The sequence below is a fragment of the Poecilia formosa genome, unplaced genomic scaffold, assembly GCF_000485575.1.
Source record: "Poecilia formosa unplaced genomic scaffold, Poecilia_formosa-5.1.2 Scaffold387, whole genome shotgun sequence".
Taxonomy (NCBI): domain Eukaryota; kingdom Metazoa; phylum Chordata; class Actinopteri; order Cyprinodontiformes; family Poeciliidae; genus Poecilia; species Poecilia formosa.
The window spans coordinates 246,670-261,395 of record NW_006800326.1 but is presented as its reverse complement, the minus strand read 5'-3'; the positions used below and the strand labels follow the sequence as shown (position 1 = coordinate 261,395).

The 14,726-nt window shown below is 43.9% G+C and overlaps 2 protein-coding genes across 3 annotated transcripts in view; both read right to left on the bottom strand.

The window, feature by feature from the left end:
* Positions 1-2,420: 2,420 nt before the first annotated feature.
* LOC103154468 (tripartite motif-containing protein 35-like) lies at positions 2,421-3,459 on the bottom strand. The gene is made up of 2 exons (XM_007575763.1): positions 3,449-3,459; positions 2,421-3,387 (listed from the first exon to the last, which is right to left on the bottom strand). Exons 1-2 carry the CDS (start codon positions 3,457-3,459, stop codon positions 2,421-2,423), a joined length of 978 nt encoding a protein of 325 aa, XP_007575825.1.
* Positions 3,460-4,512: 1,053 nt separating this feature from the next.
* flnba (filamin B a) overlaps positions 4,513-14,726 on the bottom strand; it is a 60,578-nt gene continuing 50,364 nt past the window's right edge. For both annotated transcript variants that reach the window (XM_007575732.2, XM_007575733.2), the window contains 11 exons: positions 14,169-14,372; positions 13,937-14,089; positions 13,729-13,851; positions 11,449-11,715; positions 10,644-10,781; positions 10,448-10,563; positions 8,125-8,257; positions 7,487-7,663; positions 6,699-6,917; positions 6,409-6,618; positions 4,513-5,479 (listed from right to left, as the gene is read on the bottom strand). In XM_007575732.2, coding sequence (XP_007575794.1) covers positions 5,292-5,479; positions 6,409-6,618; positions 6,699-6,917; positions 7,487-7,663; positions 8,125-8,257; positions 10,448-10,563; positions 10,644-10,781; positions 11,449-11,715; positions 13,729-13,851; positions 13,937-14,089; positions 14,169-14,372 — 1,928 coding nt within the window. In that variant the 3' untranslated portion in view covers positions 4,513-5,291. The remainder of the gene's footprint in view (positions 5,480-6,408; positions 6,619-6,698; positions 6,918-7,486; positions 7,664-8,124; positions 8,258-10,447; positions 10,564-10,643; positions 10,782-11,448; positions 11,716-13,728; positions 13,852-13,936; positions 14,090-14,168; positions 14,373-14,726) is intronic.

The following is a 14,726-nucleotide window of genomic DNA, read 5'->3' as shown; positions in this document are numbered from 1 at the left end:
TCTTTCCACTGCAGCCTTGTAGTTGTGCAGGAATGAGACGTCTGCAGCTCTCAGCTCCTCCTCTGTGGCTCTGACTGTGTCTGAAAGAGCTGCTATCTCTCTGCTCAGAGCCTCCATCTTCTCTTTCATCATTCCTCTCTTCTGCTCCTCTTCCTCCCTCAGTGCAGCCAGCCTGGCCTCCTCTTCCTCTGCTAGAAACTGATGAAGCTTCTTAAACTGCTCCTTAATCTGCCTCTTGGCCTGTTTGGTCTGGATCTTGATGTGTTTTGCTGTTCTAACACAGTTTTCTTTGACTTGTTCAAGGAGCTTCAGTTTCTCATGTAGCGCCGTCCTGATTACGTGGAAATCCTGTTCAGTGTGGGACAGATCAGGATCTCCGACATCCTCCCCACTGCAAAGCCATCGTTTTCTCTGAATGAAGCAGAAACTTCAGAGCAGTACTGGTTCTGTTGAAGCTGAGCAGATGGATGATAGTCCTGAAGTTTAAACTTCAGGAGACGTTTCTGTCAAAATGAGAGGCTTGTCTGTTTTTCTCAGGTCATTTCCTGGTCTGGTTCAGGTGAACTGGAGACTGGGAGGGCTTTTAGAAATCGGACCAGCCTTCGGTTTCATCCTGCACATAATGCAGCAGGTATGAAACATCATCACAAACTGAATATTTGTGACTTCCTTCGTCGTTCTTTGTGCATCATTGCAAAAAATGTTGTCTGAGCAGATGGTTGGTCTGATAAAATGCCGGACAGATTTTAATCTCTGAGGAACCTCTTCAGTTTTTAACTTGACAGAAATATTTCAAGATGAATTCAGAGTAATTGTTCAGATTCGTGGGAAAGATTTACGTCAGTTTTGTTCCAGTTTTTGGCACAGAGGCATTTAATTTATCCCACGTGACAAATTTGGATGTTTTAGTAAATTAAAAAATAAGAAATGGACATAAGATTCACAGTCTTTTCCACCATAACTAAGGATTTATCTAAATTATGTCTTCAGTTGTTACTTCAGACGGATTCCAGTTGTAGAGACTTCAGTTGTCTGGACATCAAAGACATACCTGGGGTGTTGCTTTGATTCTTTCATGCAGGTTTGAGAAATCCTTCAATCTCCATGGCAACCATTCAGCAGTGCAGAACGCCTGGGTGGACTTAGCCCCGCCCTCAAGGCATAGCTCCTCCCCCACTCTGCTCCTTCAGACGCTGGTAAAAACGTTAAAGGGTTAATAGAGGAGCCATGTTGTGATGACTTCCTGAAGGCAGAGTAGGAACTTTTAAAGAGACAGAGGCTCAATTTGAAGACGTTAAATCAGGAAGTAAATTTCTTTTAAGTCATATTTGACATATACAGNATTAAATAATTGGACTTCCAGTGGCGCCATGCTTTGAGACGGTCGCATTTGGTGGTGGCTCCCGTGAACTCGGTGACTATTTGGCAAATTTTATGGTTTACTGGACACATTACCACAAGAAACTTTGAGAGAATAAGGTTTTATTGCAGAGGGAAATTAAATTGTATGAAATCTTAGAATTTCTTCATCACCAGATTTTTACAAACATGACATGTATTGTGTGTTAGTAAATTGTATTAAGAATTGTATTTTTTTTTTACATATTGGCATCAAATAAACTCATAAATTACACATTACAGACTGAAAAGTTCAAACTCCTGCAGCAACATCTCCATCTCAGCAGAAACATTAAGCAGCAAGTCTGACAACACTCAATTAATTTAATCACAAAAAAGCTCCAACAATTAGCAAAACATAACGGCAATATTTTTGCCATTTATCCATCTGGGACTAGAAATGTGAGGCGTCAGTTTTTCAAAGGCCTTTTTTTTTTTTTAGGTAAATTTCTAAATATGTAGCTGTGGCTAAATATATTTCTAAAGTTTCCAATACTGAGTTAAATGGCTAAATGCATAGCTAAATGGCTGCCTAGCTAAATGGCTAGACCTTTAGCCATTTTTTAAATATTCAGTTAAATATCCATACATTTAGATGAATATTTTTAAAATTGTCACATTTTTTGCCTGTGGCTAAATATTTAACAAGTTTTAAAAAAAGAAAAACTATTTAGCCAAATGTCTATACTCATCACTGAATGACTAAATATTTAGCAAATTTATACACATCGCCCAGATGTTAAAACATCCAACAAGAAGAAACTTGATGGCAACAAAAAGTTGTGGTTTCTCTGCAACCCGACAACTTATTTCACCAAATATCTGTGGGCGTTTGTATAAGTCTGGACTTGTACGCAGCAGTTTGGCCCTCTGCAAATGATCCAAATTACATAATGAAAATCAAAGTTCTTTTACAAACTCTTGCAGAGGTATAGAGGCTAATTATTATGTCTACAATCAAAAATGTGTTGAATTTGATTTTAGAAAAGGATATAAGGAAGTAAATAATGTTTAAAAACATGTTAGGTGTGGATGGTGACCTGCTGTGGCAGTGTCTGCAGTGTGTGTGTATCCCAGGTGTTAATGAATGGCACCACCCTCTCAGTGAAGGTGTGTGTGATGGTGTGTATGTGAAGGTTAGAATCAGGGTTAAAGAAGGACAGAGTTCCTTTGTCCCAGTCGAGAACCACCTTGATTCTGTGTAGCATCGTCTTCTCCTCCAGAGTAGTGATGGACGACATAGTGCATGCTGCGCATGTTCCACAATAATACGCTAATCCCAGATATTCAGGGTCAGCCTGGGATTTAACTGACTTTGCAAACACCCCCAGCTTCCAGCCTTCATTTCTTCCAACCTGGACCTCCCAGCTGTGAGTCCCAGAGTCAAAGCCCTCAGATCCCAGGACAGTGTGACTGGCAGTGATCCTCTCTGGGTTTTCTGGGAGATTCCCAGTCTGTCCCAGCGTCACACTGGTGAAGTCTTTGGACAGGACGACTCCCAAATGAGCCGTGTTTGGGTCCAGAACCAGAGGAGTGTAGGTCACCATGTCCTTCATGTTGCTCCAGATGTTGAAGGCCAGGTTGCCCAGATGTTTGGCCTGGTCTATCAGAGCTCCTGAGGGCAGCTGTGGATCCTCCAGCAGGGGGCAGCGCTGGACTCTTTCCACTGCAGCCTTGTAGTTGTGCAGGAATGAGACGTCTGCAGCTCTCAGCTCCTCCTCTGTGGCTCTGACTGTGTCTGAAAGAGCTGCTATCTCTCTGCTCAGAGCCTCCATCTTCTCCTCCATCATCCCTCTCTTCTGCTCCTCTTCCTCCCTCAGTGCAGCCAGCCTGGCCTCCTCTTCCTCTGCTAGAAACTGATGAAGCTTCTTAAACTGCTCCTTAATCTGCCTCTTGGCCTGTTTGGTCTGGATCTTGATGTGTTTTGCTGTTCTAACACAGTTTTCTTTGACTTGTTCAAGGAGCTTCAGTTTCTCATGTAGCGCCGTCCTGATTACGTGGAAATCCTGTTCAGTGTGGGACAGATCAGGATCTCCGACATCCTCCCCACTGCAAAGCCATCGTTTTCTCTGAATGAAGCAGAAACTTCAGAGCAGTACTGGTTCTGTTGAAGCTGAGCAGATGGATGATAGTCCTGAAGTTTAAACTTCAGGAGACGTTTCTGTCAAAATGAGAGGCTTGTCTGTTTTTCTCAGGTCATTTCCTGGTCTGGTTCAGGTGAACTGGAGACTGGGAGGGCTTTTAGAAATCGGACCAGCCTTCGGTTTCATCCTGCACATAATGCAGCAGGTATGAAACATCATCACAAACTGAATATTTGTGACTTCCTTCGTCGTTCTTTGTGCATCATTGCAAAAAATGTTGTCTGAGCAGATGGTTGGTCTGATAAAATGCCGGACAGATTTTAATCTCTGAGGAACCTCTTCAGTTTTTAACTTGACAGAAATATTTCAAGATGAATTCAGAGTAATTGTTCAGATTCGTGGGAAAGATTTACGTCAGTTTTGTTCCAGTTTTTGGCACAGAGGCATTTAATTTATCCCACGTGACAAATTTGGATGTTTTAGTAAATTAAAAAATAAGAAATGGACATAAGATTCACAGTCTTTTCCACCATAACTAAGGATTTATCTAAATTATGTCTTCAGTTGTTACTTCAGACGGATTCCAGTTGTAGAGACTTCAGTTGTCTGGACATCAAAGACATACCTGGGGTGTTGCTTTGATTCTTTCATGCAGGTTTGAGAAATCCTTCAATCTCCATGGCAACCATTCAGCAGTGCAGAACGCCTGGGTGGACTTAGCCCCGCCCTCAAGGCATAGCTCCTCCCCCACTCTGCTCCTTCAGACGCTGGTAAAAACGTTAAAGGGTTAATAGAGGAGCCATGTTGTGATGACTTCCTGAAGGCAGAGTAGGAACTTTTAAAGAGACAGAGGCTCAATTTGAAGACGTTAAATCAGGAAGTAAATTTCTTTTAAGTCATATTTGACATATACAGCATTTTTATAACGATTTTGGGCAACAGTTACTTGATTATACTATAAAATGGAACTATGAGCCTGGAAAACGCATAATACTGCCCTAGAGTTTAAAAAAAAGAAAGACTGATTTGATTCATTTTTCTAGATTCCAGTTTATTTTAATTATCAAACGTACAGTACATCAGGTCAGGATTTAGTTTCACATTCCCCAATACAAAATGAGAAGTTTTCCCCCCACCCCGATACAAAAACTCCTTTTCATTTTAAAGTATCAAAAGTAGCAGTGATAAAGGCGACGGCATTAAGACAGATTCAATGTTCTCCAGCTCAGATCATGATGACGACAGGGAACGGATCAGAACCGAGCCACGGGCTCAGGTGAGGAAGTAGTCTGGCGGACTGCAGCAAACAGCAGCTTGAAGGCAGCGTAAACAGTCAACTTTTATGGCAACATCAAGGAAGAGATTAATTCTGGGAGTGACAAATAATCAGTAGTTTCACAAACTAAAAGGAAGAAGTCCAGTTTTTCCCCAACAGAGATGAAGAATCACCGTTTGGCACCGATTTGGTTCTGTTGGCCGTTTCTGGTGTGGACCAACCAGCTCAGAAAGTGTTTCCATCCTGAGCGTTTCACAGGAAAGTGCTTTGTTATTCCAGCTCTAAGTCATACTTGTTTTCCCTAAATCCAGTTTAACATTTTGGGATCGTGTTGGGATTTTTTTTTAGCGTTTTAACTACATTAAAATGTTCAAGCAGAAAATCCTCGACTTTTACAGAGGGAGGACTGCGCTTGTTTTTTTGTTCAGCAGCGTTTTCATTCGACAGTAATCTGTAGTGCAGTCAATGTTTCCTCTCCAGCTCAGCAGGGACGCAAACGCAGCAGACGGATCGACGGCTTTTCCCGTGGTGCATCATGGGACGGTGACGTTGAACGGGGATCCTGGGATGTGGTCGTCGCCCCACTTCACCACCAGGATGTAGCCGCCCCGTTCCTTCAGCACGTAGCTGACGTTGTACTGCAGGTTCCCCAGATGTTTGACCAGAACCTCCTCACAGGGGACCTGAGGGCCGTACACGCCCACCAGCAGCATGTTCTTACCTGGGGGAAGAGAAACATCGTTACAGAACCGGAACCAAAACTGCCACCGGTCTGAATCGAAAGAGATCCGCGCCATCTTGGCAGGCAGCCCAAACGACAGCTGAGCCACAACTTTGAGACCAACGACAGGAAAGTTTACCGACACTCTTATAATAATGTAATATAATATAATCAACAAAATGGCTGAAGTTCGACCCGTATGAGGCAGATAATGTGGACAAGCTGCCTCCGATTCGACAGGAGGGTCAAACTCCTTTTCATCCTGGGCCAAGTCAAGATGATAAATATTCTTAAAAGGTCGTTTTCCTTATTGCTCACCTTCCTGTACAAGCTGCACTTCAGGAAGTGATTGTCTGGAACAGACCTCTCACTCGGTTTCATTTTTGTAGTTGGAGTTTTGCTAACTTTGTTGCTGGTTTTGTGAAATTGAACACCTTATGGCTTTGGTTAAAAAGCTGTTCACTGATGCATTCTGGGAACAGAATAAACAATTTGCTGAACCTCATGAAGAACATGAGGAGAGGAAACGAAGCTGTTGCGTAAAGAGTGTTCATCTCCTTCAAAATAAGAGCATGACTATAAATGTTTAATTTAATTCTTAACAGTTGATAACCAAACCATCAACACAGATGTTGAACTTTATCCAACCGAACGTTTACAGCACAGCCATGTAAGTTAGCGATTTAGAATTTATTTGGAAAAATTACCTTAGGGAAGCTAAGAGCGCTAAAGTTAGCAAAATACTAAAGTACGAAGCAGAAAGTTAGAGGATTAGTGGAAGTGTTCACAGAAATGGCAGTCCGTTTCTGCGACACCCTGGGGACGAAGCGGATGGCGTACTACCATCACTTCGGTAACAAACATTAATCCTCAGCACCAGTTATTGTAATTTTCAAAGTCGACGGCGGCTGCATGGCCCGGCCTCCTACCAGCTTTGCTGCAGTCCACAGAGAAGTTGCTCTTCTGGCCCACGAAGGCCTTGCTCAGTCCGGGTCCCCTGCTCAGCACCTTGCTGGCGTCCGAGTCTCCCGGTCTGGGCATGGCGCTCTGAGCGAAGCCGCTGCCGGCTGTTCGTTGAGTCGGATCCAGCGTCAGGGTCGACATCTCGTTGGCGTTGGTCACATTCACCAGCCGGTTACCTGAGGAAACGCAGAAGGTCGGCTGTAAGGGTGAGATGTGTCGCTTTTGACCCGGTGAGGATCGGGTCTCATCCCCGTACCTGTGACCCTGGCCTTGAAGGGGCTGCCGGTGATGTGGTTGGGCCCGCCGTATTTGACGCTGATCATGTAGGTTCCCGGTGCCATCGGAGTGTAGTGAACTTTGTAACCTTCGGGGATTTCCTGGCAGTCCATCTTCACTTTGGACGGACCCTCGATGGTCACGGCCAACGCTCCGGGTCCCGCTTTGGTGTTGTTAATGATGAACTCCGACTGGGTTCCTGCAGAAACAAGAAAAAACATTCAGTTTCCAATTTCAAGCATTTTCAAGGCAAGTGTTCAAACTTTTCCAGCACCACAATTTGGAAATAAAATAAAAATTAACAAAAGACGACAGCTTCAGTTCACTGTTAGATAAATTGTCCCAGAAGTTATTGTGATAAACGACATTATTGTTGTTTTGAGACCATTTCAAGTTATGATGTAATAATGTAAGAAAACATTCTCAGATTGATGACCTTTAAATCCTAACGAATATTTAACATTGAAACTGAAAAACATTTTAAATATCCAAAATAAACAAAACAGAGAACAAATAAAATGAATCAGAGTTTCTATGAACAAAACCTTCCTTCAGAAAACGGTTTAGTTGAGACCAAAGAACCAGACTGAAGACTTTTACCATCCAGTTTTTGGTTAACAGAGGAAAACAAACAATCATGCAAATGGAAATTATTGAGTTTGTTTTAATTTATGATCCAGTTAATTGATTTATTGGTTATTGCCACAGGCCTACTATTGTAAATATCTTGTGTAAACCGAAGGAAGTCGGATTGAACAGGTGACTGACCTGTGGTGCCTCTCTCCAGACCGGATCCGTACGCCGACACCAGACCGGGCTCTCCGCTCTGTCCGGGTTCTCCAACCCGGACCTGGAAAGGACTTCCTGGGATGTGGGAGCCGTTGAACTTCACGTCGATGGTGTGGACGCCGTTCTCCCTGGGGATGAAGCGGATGGCGTACTTATCTGGAAAGAAGAAAGAGAGTCTGAACACGATTTACCTGCTCAGGTTTGGAAAAAGAAATAAATTCTGGAGCAGAATCTCATAACGACAAACTTCCCTGTTTTCACAGATTCTCGTCTTAATGGCAAACTTTGTTGTTTCAATGACAAATTCTTGTTTTAACATTGTTTAACGTCAAATTTCTTGTTTTAATGAGTTTTTTTGAACAAGAATCTCATTTTAAGCACGTTGTTCATTGAACAAGAGTTTATCATTAAAACGAAAATGTTTTGCAATAAAATCCTGTTTTTAAAAATTACTGCAACAATTTTCTGTAGAATAATTCAGCCTATAAAAACTGTTTTCTTCTTCTTCTGATTTAAAAGCTAAAGGTTAACATTCACATTTTTAACCTCAGATTGCAGCCATGGTTACATCAGGCAGTTTATGAAAGGTCGTTGCTTCGTTTGCTTTGACCCCTGACCTTTCTCCAGCTCCGTGACGACGCACTCCTCCAGCGCTCCAGACGGACTGTGAACCTTGGCCTCCAGCTTTCCCTGCGCTCCGTTCAGACGCACCGCAAAGGATGCTGGGTGGTTCGCCTTCAGACCGGACTCCTGATGAGTGGACAGACGATAAGTAACCTCAGTGCCAGCAGCGTCTTCTGGCTCCATTAGGATTATTTCTGGGCTGCAGACGTTCTGATCTCTTCACCTACCTGAGCTCCTTCCTGCAGCTGCAGCAAACTCAGACAGTCAGAGACTCAAAACTTGTTACTTTTAGGCCTAAAACTTTAGATCTGCATTTCTTTTTCAACAAATCTTTTTAAAAACGGGCAGAAAAACGACTAACCAGGAGACAAATTAACCTTTTGCCACCTTGTGGACAAACCAGGAAGTGGCAACTAAAGTTAAACTTTTTTTTTTCCACTAAATATCTTCAAGAATTACCGTTGATCATTTCTGACGTGTTCTGTCTATATATCTTATATTTACAAAATGTTACGTTTTCTGGCTTTTAGCAAATAGAAATAATTTTAATAATTCTAACTGTCCCAAGTTTAGTGAAATTTAACGTCGGACACAGAAAAAAATGTGTATTTGTCTTTAAATATTTGGTTTCAACTACAAATAATGTTTTCCAAATGTAGGGTTTAAATTAAATGTTAAAAGTATAAAGCAGTTTTAAGGACTTCATGCAGAAATCAGGCACTTTCCAGACCCTGAAGACACCGAATTGAAATCCGTACAAACTAAATATCTTTAAAAATGACTATTTCTAAACTGTGTTCTCCGTCCTTTTAGAGTTATATTTTATAGGTAAAGCTCCACTAAAAATGAATAAAATAATTTTTTTTCAGATGCTTAATATCGTCTGGAATTAAAAATGAGATCCAGAAACTTTTGGACCTGAAACTCATCTACTTCAGATCAAAAGCACCAGAATCGATGTGAACAAACATGCTGGTCTGCTGCAGTGCTGCAGTCAGAGCTGATGGTGGCGCTGTTAAAAGCCTTTAAATGAAACACAAGAGAAACACCAACAGTTCCACACCGAAGCAAAGGAGGGACGAACCAGAACCAAGCAAAGAACCAGACAGAAACGGATCCAGTTTGAATGAAACCAGCTTCTATTCTTCATATTCTGTCTGTCTTCTTTCAGTTTTATTTCTACAGAGTTAGAAGACGAGTTTTGGTTTTTGGTTAGTTTGCTTGGCTGTGGTCACAATCCATGGGAGCAGCTGCATAAGAAAATCTAGTTTTTTTTCTCCCCAAAATGAAGGTTTGACAACCTGAGAGGTCGACTGAATAACTGCCAGGAAGATAATTTATTTAGGTTTCAGCCTGAAATGTTTTACTGCAGAACTGGAGAAAATTCAGAATTGTTGCGGCTTGTTTTTAAAAAGGATGAGCTGCAGCAGTTCAAGTTCACCGAGACAGAATTTAACATATTCTTAACAGTCCATAGCTAAAACTTAAACACAGAAGTCGAGCTGTTTTAATGAATGTTTACAAAATAGCCAAGTAAATTAGTCCTTTAGAAATTATCTGGAAAAATTTGGGAGGCGCCAAGTGCACTGAACGTTTTCAACATTAGCATGAACGCTAAGCGCCCAACGCTGGCAGTTGGTAACCAGATGTTCAACACAAATGTTGAAGTTTAATCAGCTGAATGTTTGCAGAACGACCAACTAAATTAGCTCTTCAGAATTTATCTGGAAAAATTAATTTAGGGGAAGCTAAGTGCATTAAACGTTTTCAGAGTTAGCAAGAATGCTAAACCGCCAACTACTTGAATTCTTAATAGACTAGAATCAAAACTTCAACACAGTTGTTGACTTTTACTTGGGTAAAGTTTTCAAAGTGTCTTGAAAACTTTACGTAAAATACATTAGCACCTCCAAATTAGTTGAAAAAATTTATTTTGGGGAAGCAGGAGATTGGCACCAGTACTAATCCTGACCCCAATGGGATAAGAGTGCAAGAAAATGGAAGATTAAGAGGAATCTAAGAGCACTAAGCAAAAAAAGATTAGCTCTGCTATTAGCAGAAGGGAGCCCACCAGTGGTTCTCCAATTCTACCAAGAATGATGCCAGTTTTCCTTCCTCCTTTATGTTAATCTGTTATTCTCCCATCTTTATTTTGCAGATTTGAGTAACGTTTTTAACATCTTGTTGCATTGAAGCAGTCGAACCCTCACAGATCAGCAGATCTTCCCTTATCTGGGAGTTTTATGCAGCTGTGCCCCAACGTCCCTTCAGGAAGCAGGAAAAGGCAAGGTGTGGAGGTGTCTCCTCATGCCTCACCTGAAGGCCGGCAACAGTGAGGCGCCGCGCGTCGTTCACCGGCGCCACGACCGGGACCAGGTAGGGGCTGTCGGGAATGTGCTGCTCGTTAAACTTCACAGAGATCTCGTAGTCGCCTGCAGAGGAGGGAGCGGCGGTGTGACTCAGCTGCCTTCAAAAGCAAAGCTGCTGCATGAACCGTACGAGTGCTAGCTACCAGGCTCCTGAGCCACATAGGAGATCCCGCAGGATCCGTCTTTACGGTCGTCGAAGGAGATCTCCGCCCTGCTGGGACCCTCCACGGCGACGGACAGACCGCCGGCGCCGGCCTCACGCGTCCAGATGCTGAACTCAGCTGTTAGCGGGTCAGAGAAGAATGAAAATAAGTCCTGATCTTAAAGCTGCAGTAGGTCACCAATATTAAAAAAAACTAGCTGGCATCGTCTCCCCCAGTGCTAACTAGAAACAACCAATCAGAGCCAGGAGAAGCGTCTGAGCACTGTCAATCAACCTCCACGTGGCGCTGCTCATCCCCACCTTGCTCTCTGCTTGGCTACAGCTTCATCAATGCTCAGGCTAGTTAGCACAGCCGCCGATGGTGGCAGGAAGGAGTTCCTCCACTATTGGCAGCGCATTTATGAGCTTCACCGACAGCGCTAAGACCCGCCTCCTGACTCTGATTGCTTGTAAATTGCTGTCAATCAAGCTCATGCACGAACTGCTAAACATGTTGTTTTATAACATTTTTATGCTTTTATAACATAAAACTGTTATAAAGCATGTGAATGTTACAAAAGCATTTTTATGTTTTGTTGCATAAAAAGGCTGTATTATAAAAAACAACTTTTTTTTAAATAATAAAAAAAAAACGTATAGATGCTACATACTGCAGCTTTAACAAAACCAACCAAACTCGTATATAGAATAATTAAGCCATGTTTGTAGCACAGCTGCTTGACACCAAACTTGCTTGATTTTGTAAATGTGGGGAGGCCGGTTGACCTTTGACCTCTGGTTCGTACCTGGCTCCCCAGCCAGCGCTCCCTCCAGGCCCGGGCCCCCGGCCGTCACCTTGCCGGCGCCGCCCTCTCCCAGCGGGCCCACGGTGAACTGGAAGGGGCTGCCCGGTACGTGCACGCCCCTGTACTTCACGCAGACGCTGTGCACGCCCATCTCCGTGGGAACGAACCGCACACAGTAGGTGTCGTTGCCCATGGAAACCAGCTCGGCGGGCCGGCTGGTTCCAGACGGCGATGTGACTTCAGCGGTGATGTCCTGCATGTCCATCGCTGCAAAAAGGCAGAACAACAGACTTAATGTACAGATTATTTAACTCAGGAAGAATCTGCTCAGATTTAAAGTCTCTAACATATTAAAGATGTTTAATTTGACCCAAATCTGGAAAATCTGGGGAGGGAAAAATTCAAACTGTTCAAGGAGTTTTTTGTGACTGGGGTTTCTAAGGAAAACATTTTGGAATAATCAGTCAGCCTGGATGTTGACAGAAACGGCAGAAGCGTCACACTGGCATGTAAACTTCATTCATCAGAACAAAACCTCATTTTTAACTAACCGCAGGTTCAAATGGGGGATATTTTGTAGTTTTACTACAAATGATGCCAAGTATTACAAATTTAGCCATTTTGGCCCTAAACTTCAGCCTCTAATACACTGCAAAAAAAATCTTCCCAAGTATTTTTGGATTAGTTTATGGTGTAAATATCTTGTATTTTGGATATTTAAAATGTCTTCCAGTGCAAAATGTTCATTGGAGTTTAAGGTTTACTGATCTTTGAGAATGTGTTCTTGTTTTATTATTATCCCATTACCATTATATTACCTGAAAATGTTCTCATAACAACAATAACATTGTTTATTGCAATAACTTGCAACAAAATTTGTTTTCGTGGTAGGCCTGGTGAAAAGTTATAAACCTCCTGATCACTAACAGCTGCGACTCAGAATGAAGCATTCATGCAGCAAACCTTGCGCTCCGTGTTTATCAACGCACCCTCCGTCCCAGCTGGACCGGGCACATCAACAACCCAAACACCCGGCGCCGCTCCCGCCAGCACCAGACCAGAGAGGCCGGAAATGAGGCGCACTCTGCCCAGGGAGGGGCTCTGACCCCGGGCAGCAGCAGAGGAACGGCCGGCCCAACCGCCGGGTCTTCCACACCACCAGAGGGCGCAGTGAGAGCGAAAAGAGGGGCGAGAGAGGAGCTGCTGAGATAAAACCAGGAGGAACCAAGTAGCTGGAGAGGAGAGGGGGAAATGGAGGAGACACACAGATGGAGGGAGAGGGGAGAGGAAGAGGAGAGCAGGGAGGAGAGGAAGAGGAAATGAAGAGAAGCTGAGGAAGATGAGATGATGGACACGGGGAAAATTAAGTTAGAAGAAATAAGTAAAGTAGAATCAGAAAAGAGCAAACATAGAAAATGAGACTGATCAAGTTGAGAGAAGAACAGAAAGCTGGAAAATAAAACCAGCAGAAAACCAGGCTGAGCGGCTCTGATGTGAATCAGTGATCGGCAAAAAGCCATTTCTCTTCTTAAGATCCCCTCTAATTTAAGATAACTTAGTCACAGTTTGGTTGTTTTCAAACCTGATGGTCCAGTAGACTCAATTGGACTGATTCAAACCAAATACTTTAAGAAAACGGTTCCCCTCCTCACCTGTGGGGGCGCTGCACCAAAAACAGAAAGAAATGATACAAAAACACATTTTGTCTCACTCAAGACGACGATGAACACAACTTCCTTCTTCACAAAATGTAAACAAAAACAGAGTAGAGCGAGATTTAAGTAACTGGAGGATTTCTAGCTTTAGGCTATCGCGTTGGTTTTGGGTGTATTTACCCAGAATGCCCTGCGGTGTAGTCCACTTCCTGATTTTGGAGTGGTCTCCAATCTGCTTGGTGTTTAAATATGCCTTCGAATCGCACCAGAGTTCACTTCAACCGAATCGAGATCGAGGTTTGTAGACGGACCAGAGTGCGATTAGCATTCACACCTCACCAAGCAAACCGGACTTTTCAAGCCCGACTGGATTTGGATTAAAGCGAACTAAACAGGCCTGGTGTGAATGAAGCCGTAAACAACCACTGAGTCAATGCAAAACATAAAAACAGAACCTGCCCGACAACATGAGGTAGACGAGAAGAAAAAACTCAGAAGCAACTCATCATGCTTCTTAAAAGCAAAAAGTCAGAGGGCTGAAAGCTCTACAAACTCTTTATGGCAGTCGCCCAGGGCGGCACCAACAGAGGGTGGGTCAAACTGGCTGGTCAGAGTGTGTTTTTACCGGGTATCTTCAGGTTGAGGTCGCACATGCTGCCGATGCTGGCGACCGACGCCGCCTTCTGTCGACAGGTGATGCTTTCCCGGATGCGACCTTCGCCGGTCACCCTCACCCTGAACGGACTTCCTGTAAATGAAAACAAAGCTTCATTAAGCCTCCGGGCTTCAGCGGGAACTCCTCATCAGAAAACCCGATCTCTAGCTGATCTTGCCTGGAACGTGTTCCTCTGCGAACCGGATGGAGACGATGTAGTTTCCGGGTTCGGTGGGACAGTAGGAGACCTCACAGGTCCCGTCCTCCACGTCCTTCGTCTGGATGTCCACCTTACTGGGACCTTCAATGGCCAGAGCCAGGCCGCCGTAACCTGTCCAAACGCAGAGAGCAAAGGTTGAGGTGCAACGCCACGTCATTTGGGTCGTCAGAGGTTAGGGCGCCGGACTGACCTGCTTCCCGCGTGTCGACCACAAAGCTGGAGTTGGTGAAGGTGGTGGCCTGAACGAGGCCGTCACCGTGGGTCTTGACCCGTCCGGCGTCTCCGATCTCGGACTGGACCACATTGATGGTGATGGGACTGTTGGGGACGTGCCGGCCGTTCTTCAGGATGCTGACCTGGTGTTCGCCCACCTCCCTGGGGATGAAGGAAATGCCTGCGAGGGAAATGGAAGGGAATCGGTCACCTGTACGTTATCAATGCTGGAGGGCAAAACCCGGAGATGTAGGCATTACTGATTCAGAGCGCCACAGCAAAGGGGAAAATAATGCAGAAAGCCTGTTGAACAATAACTCAAGATTTGTAGTATTCTTTTCTCACTCCGTCGCCGACGGTACACACAGACCCGTTACCATAGCAATTGAGATGACGAACGTATCAGGACTCGACACCAAAAAACACTCAAGCAGCTAACAGACTAGCTGCCACAGTGGCAGCCAACAGACTAGCTGCCACAGTGGCAGCCAACAGACTAGCTGCCACAGTGGCAGCCAACAGACTAGCTGCCACT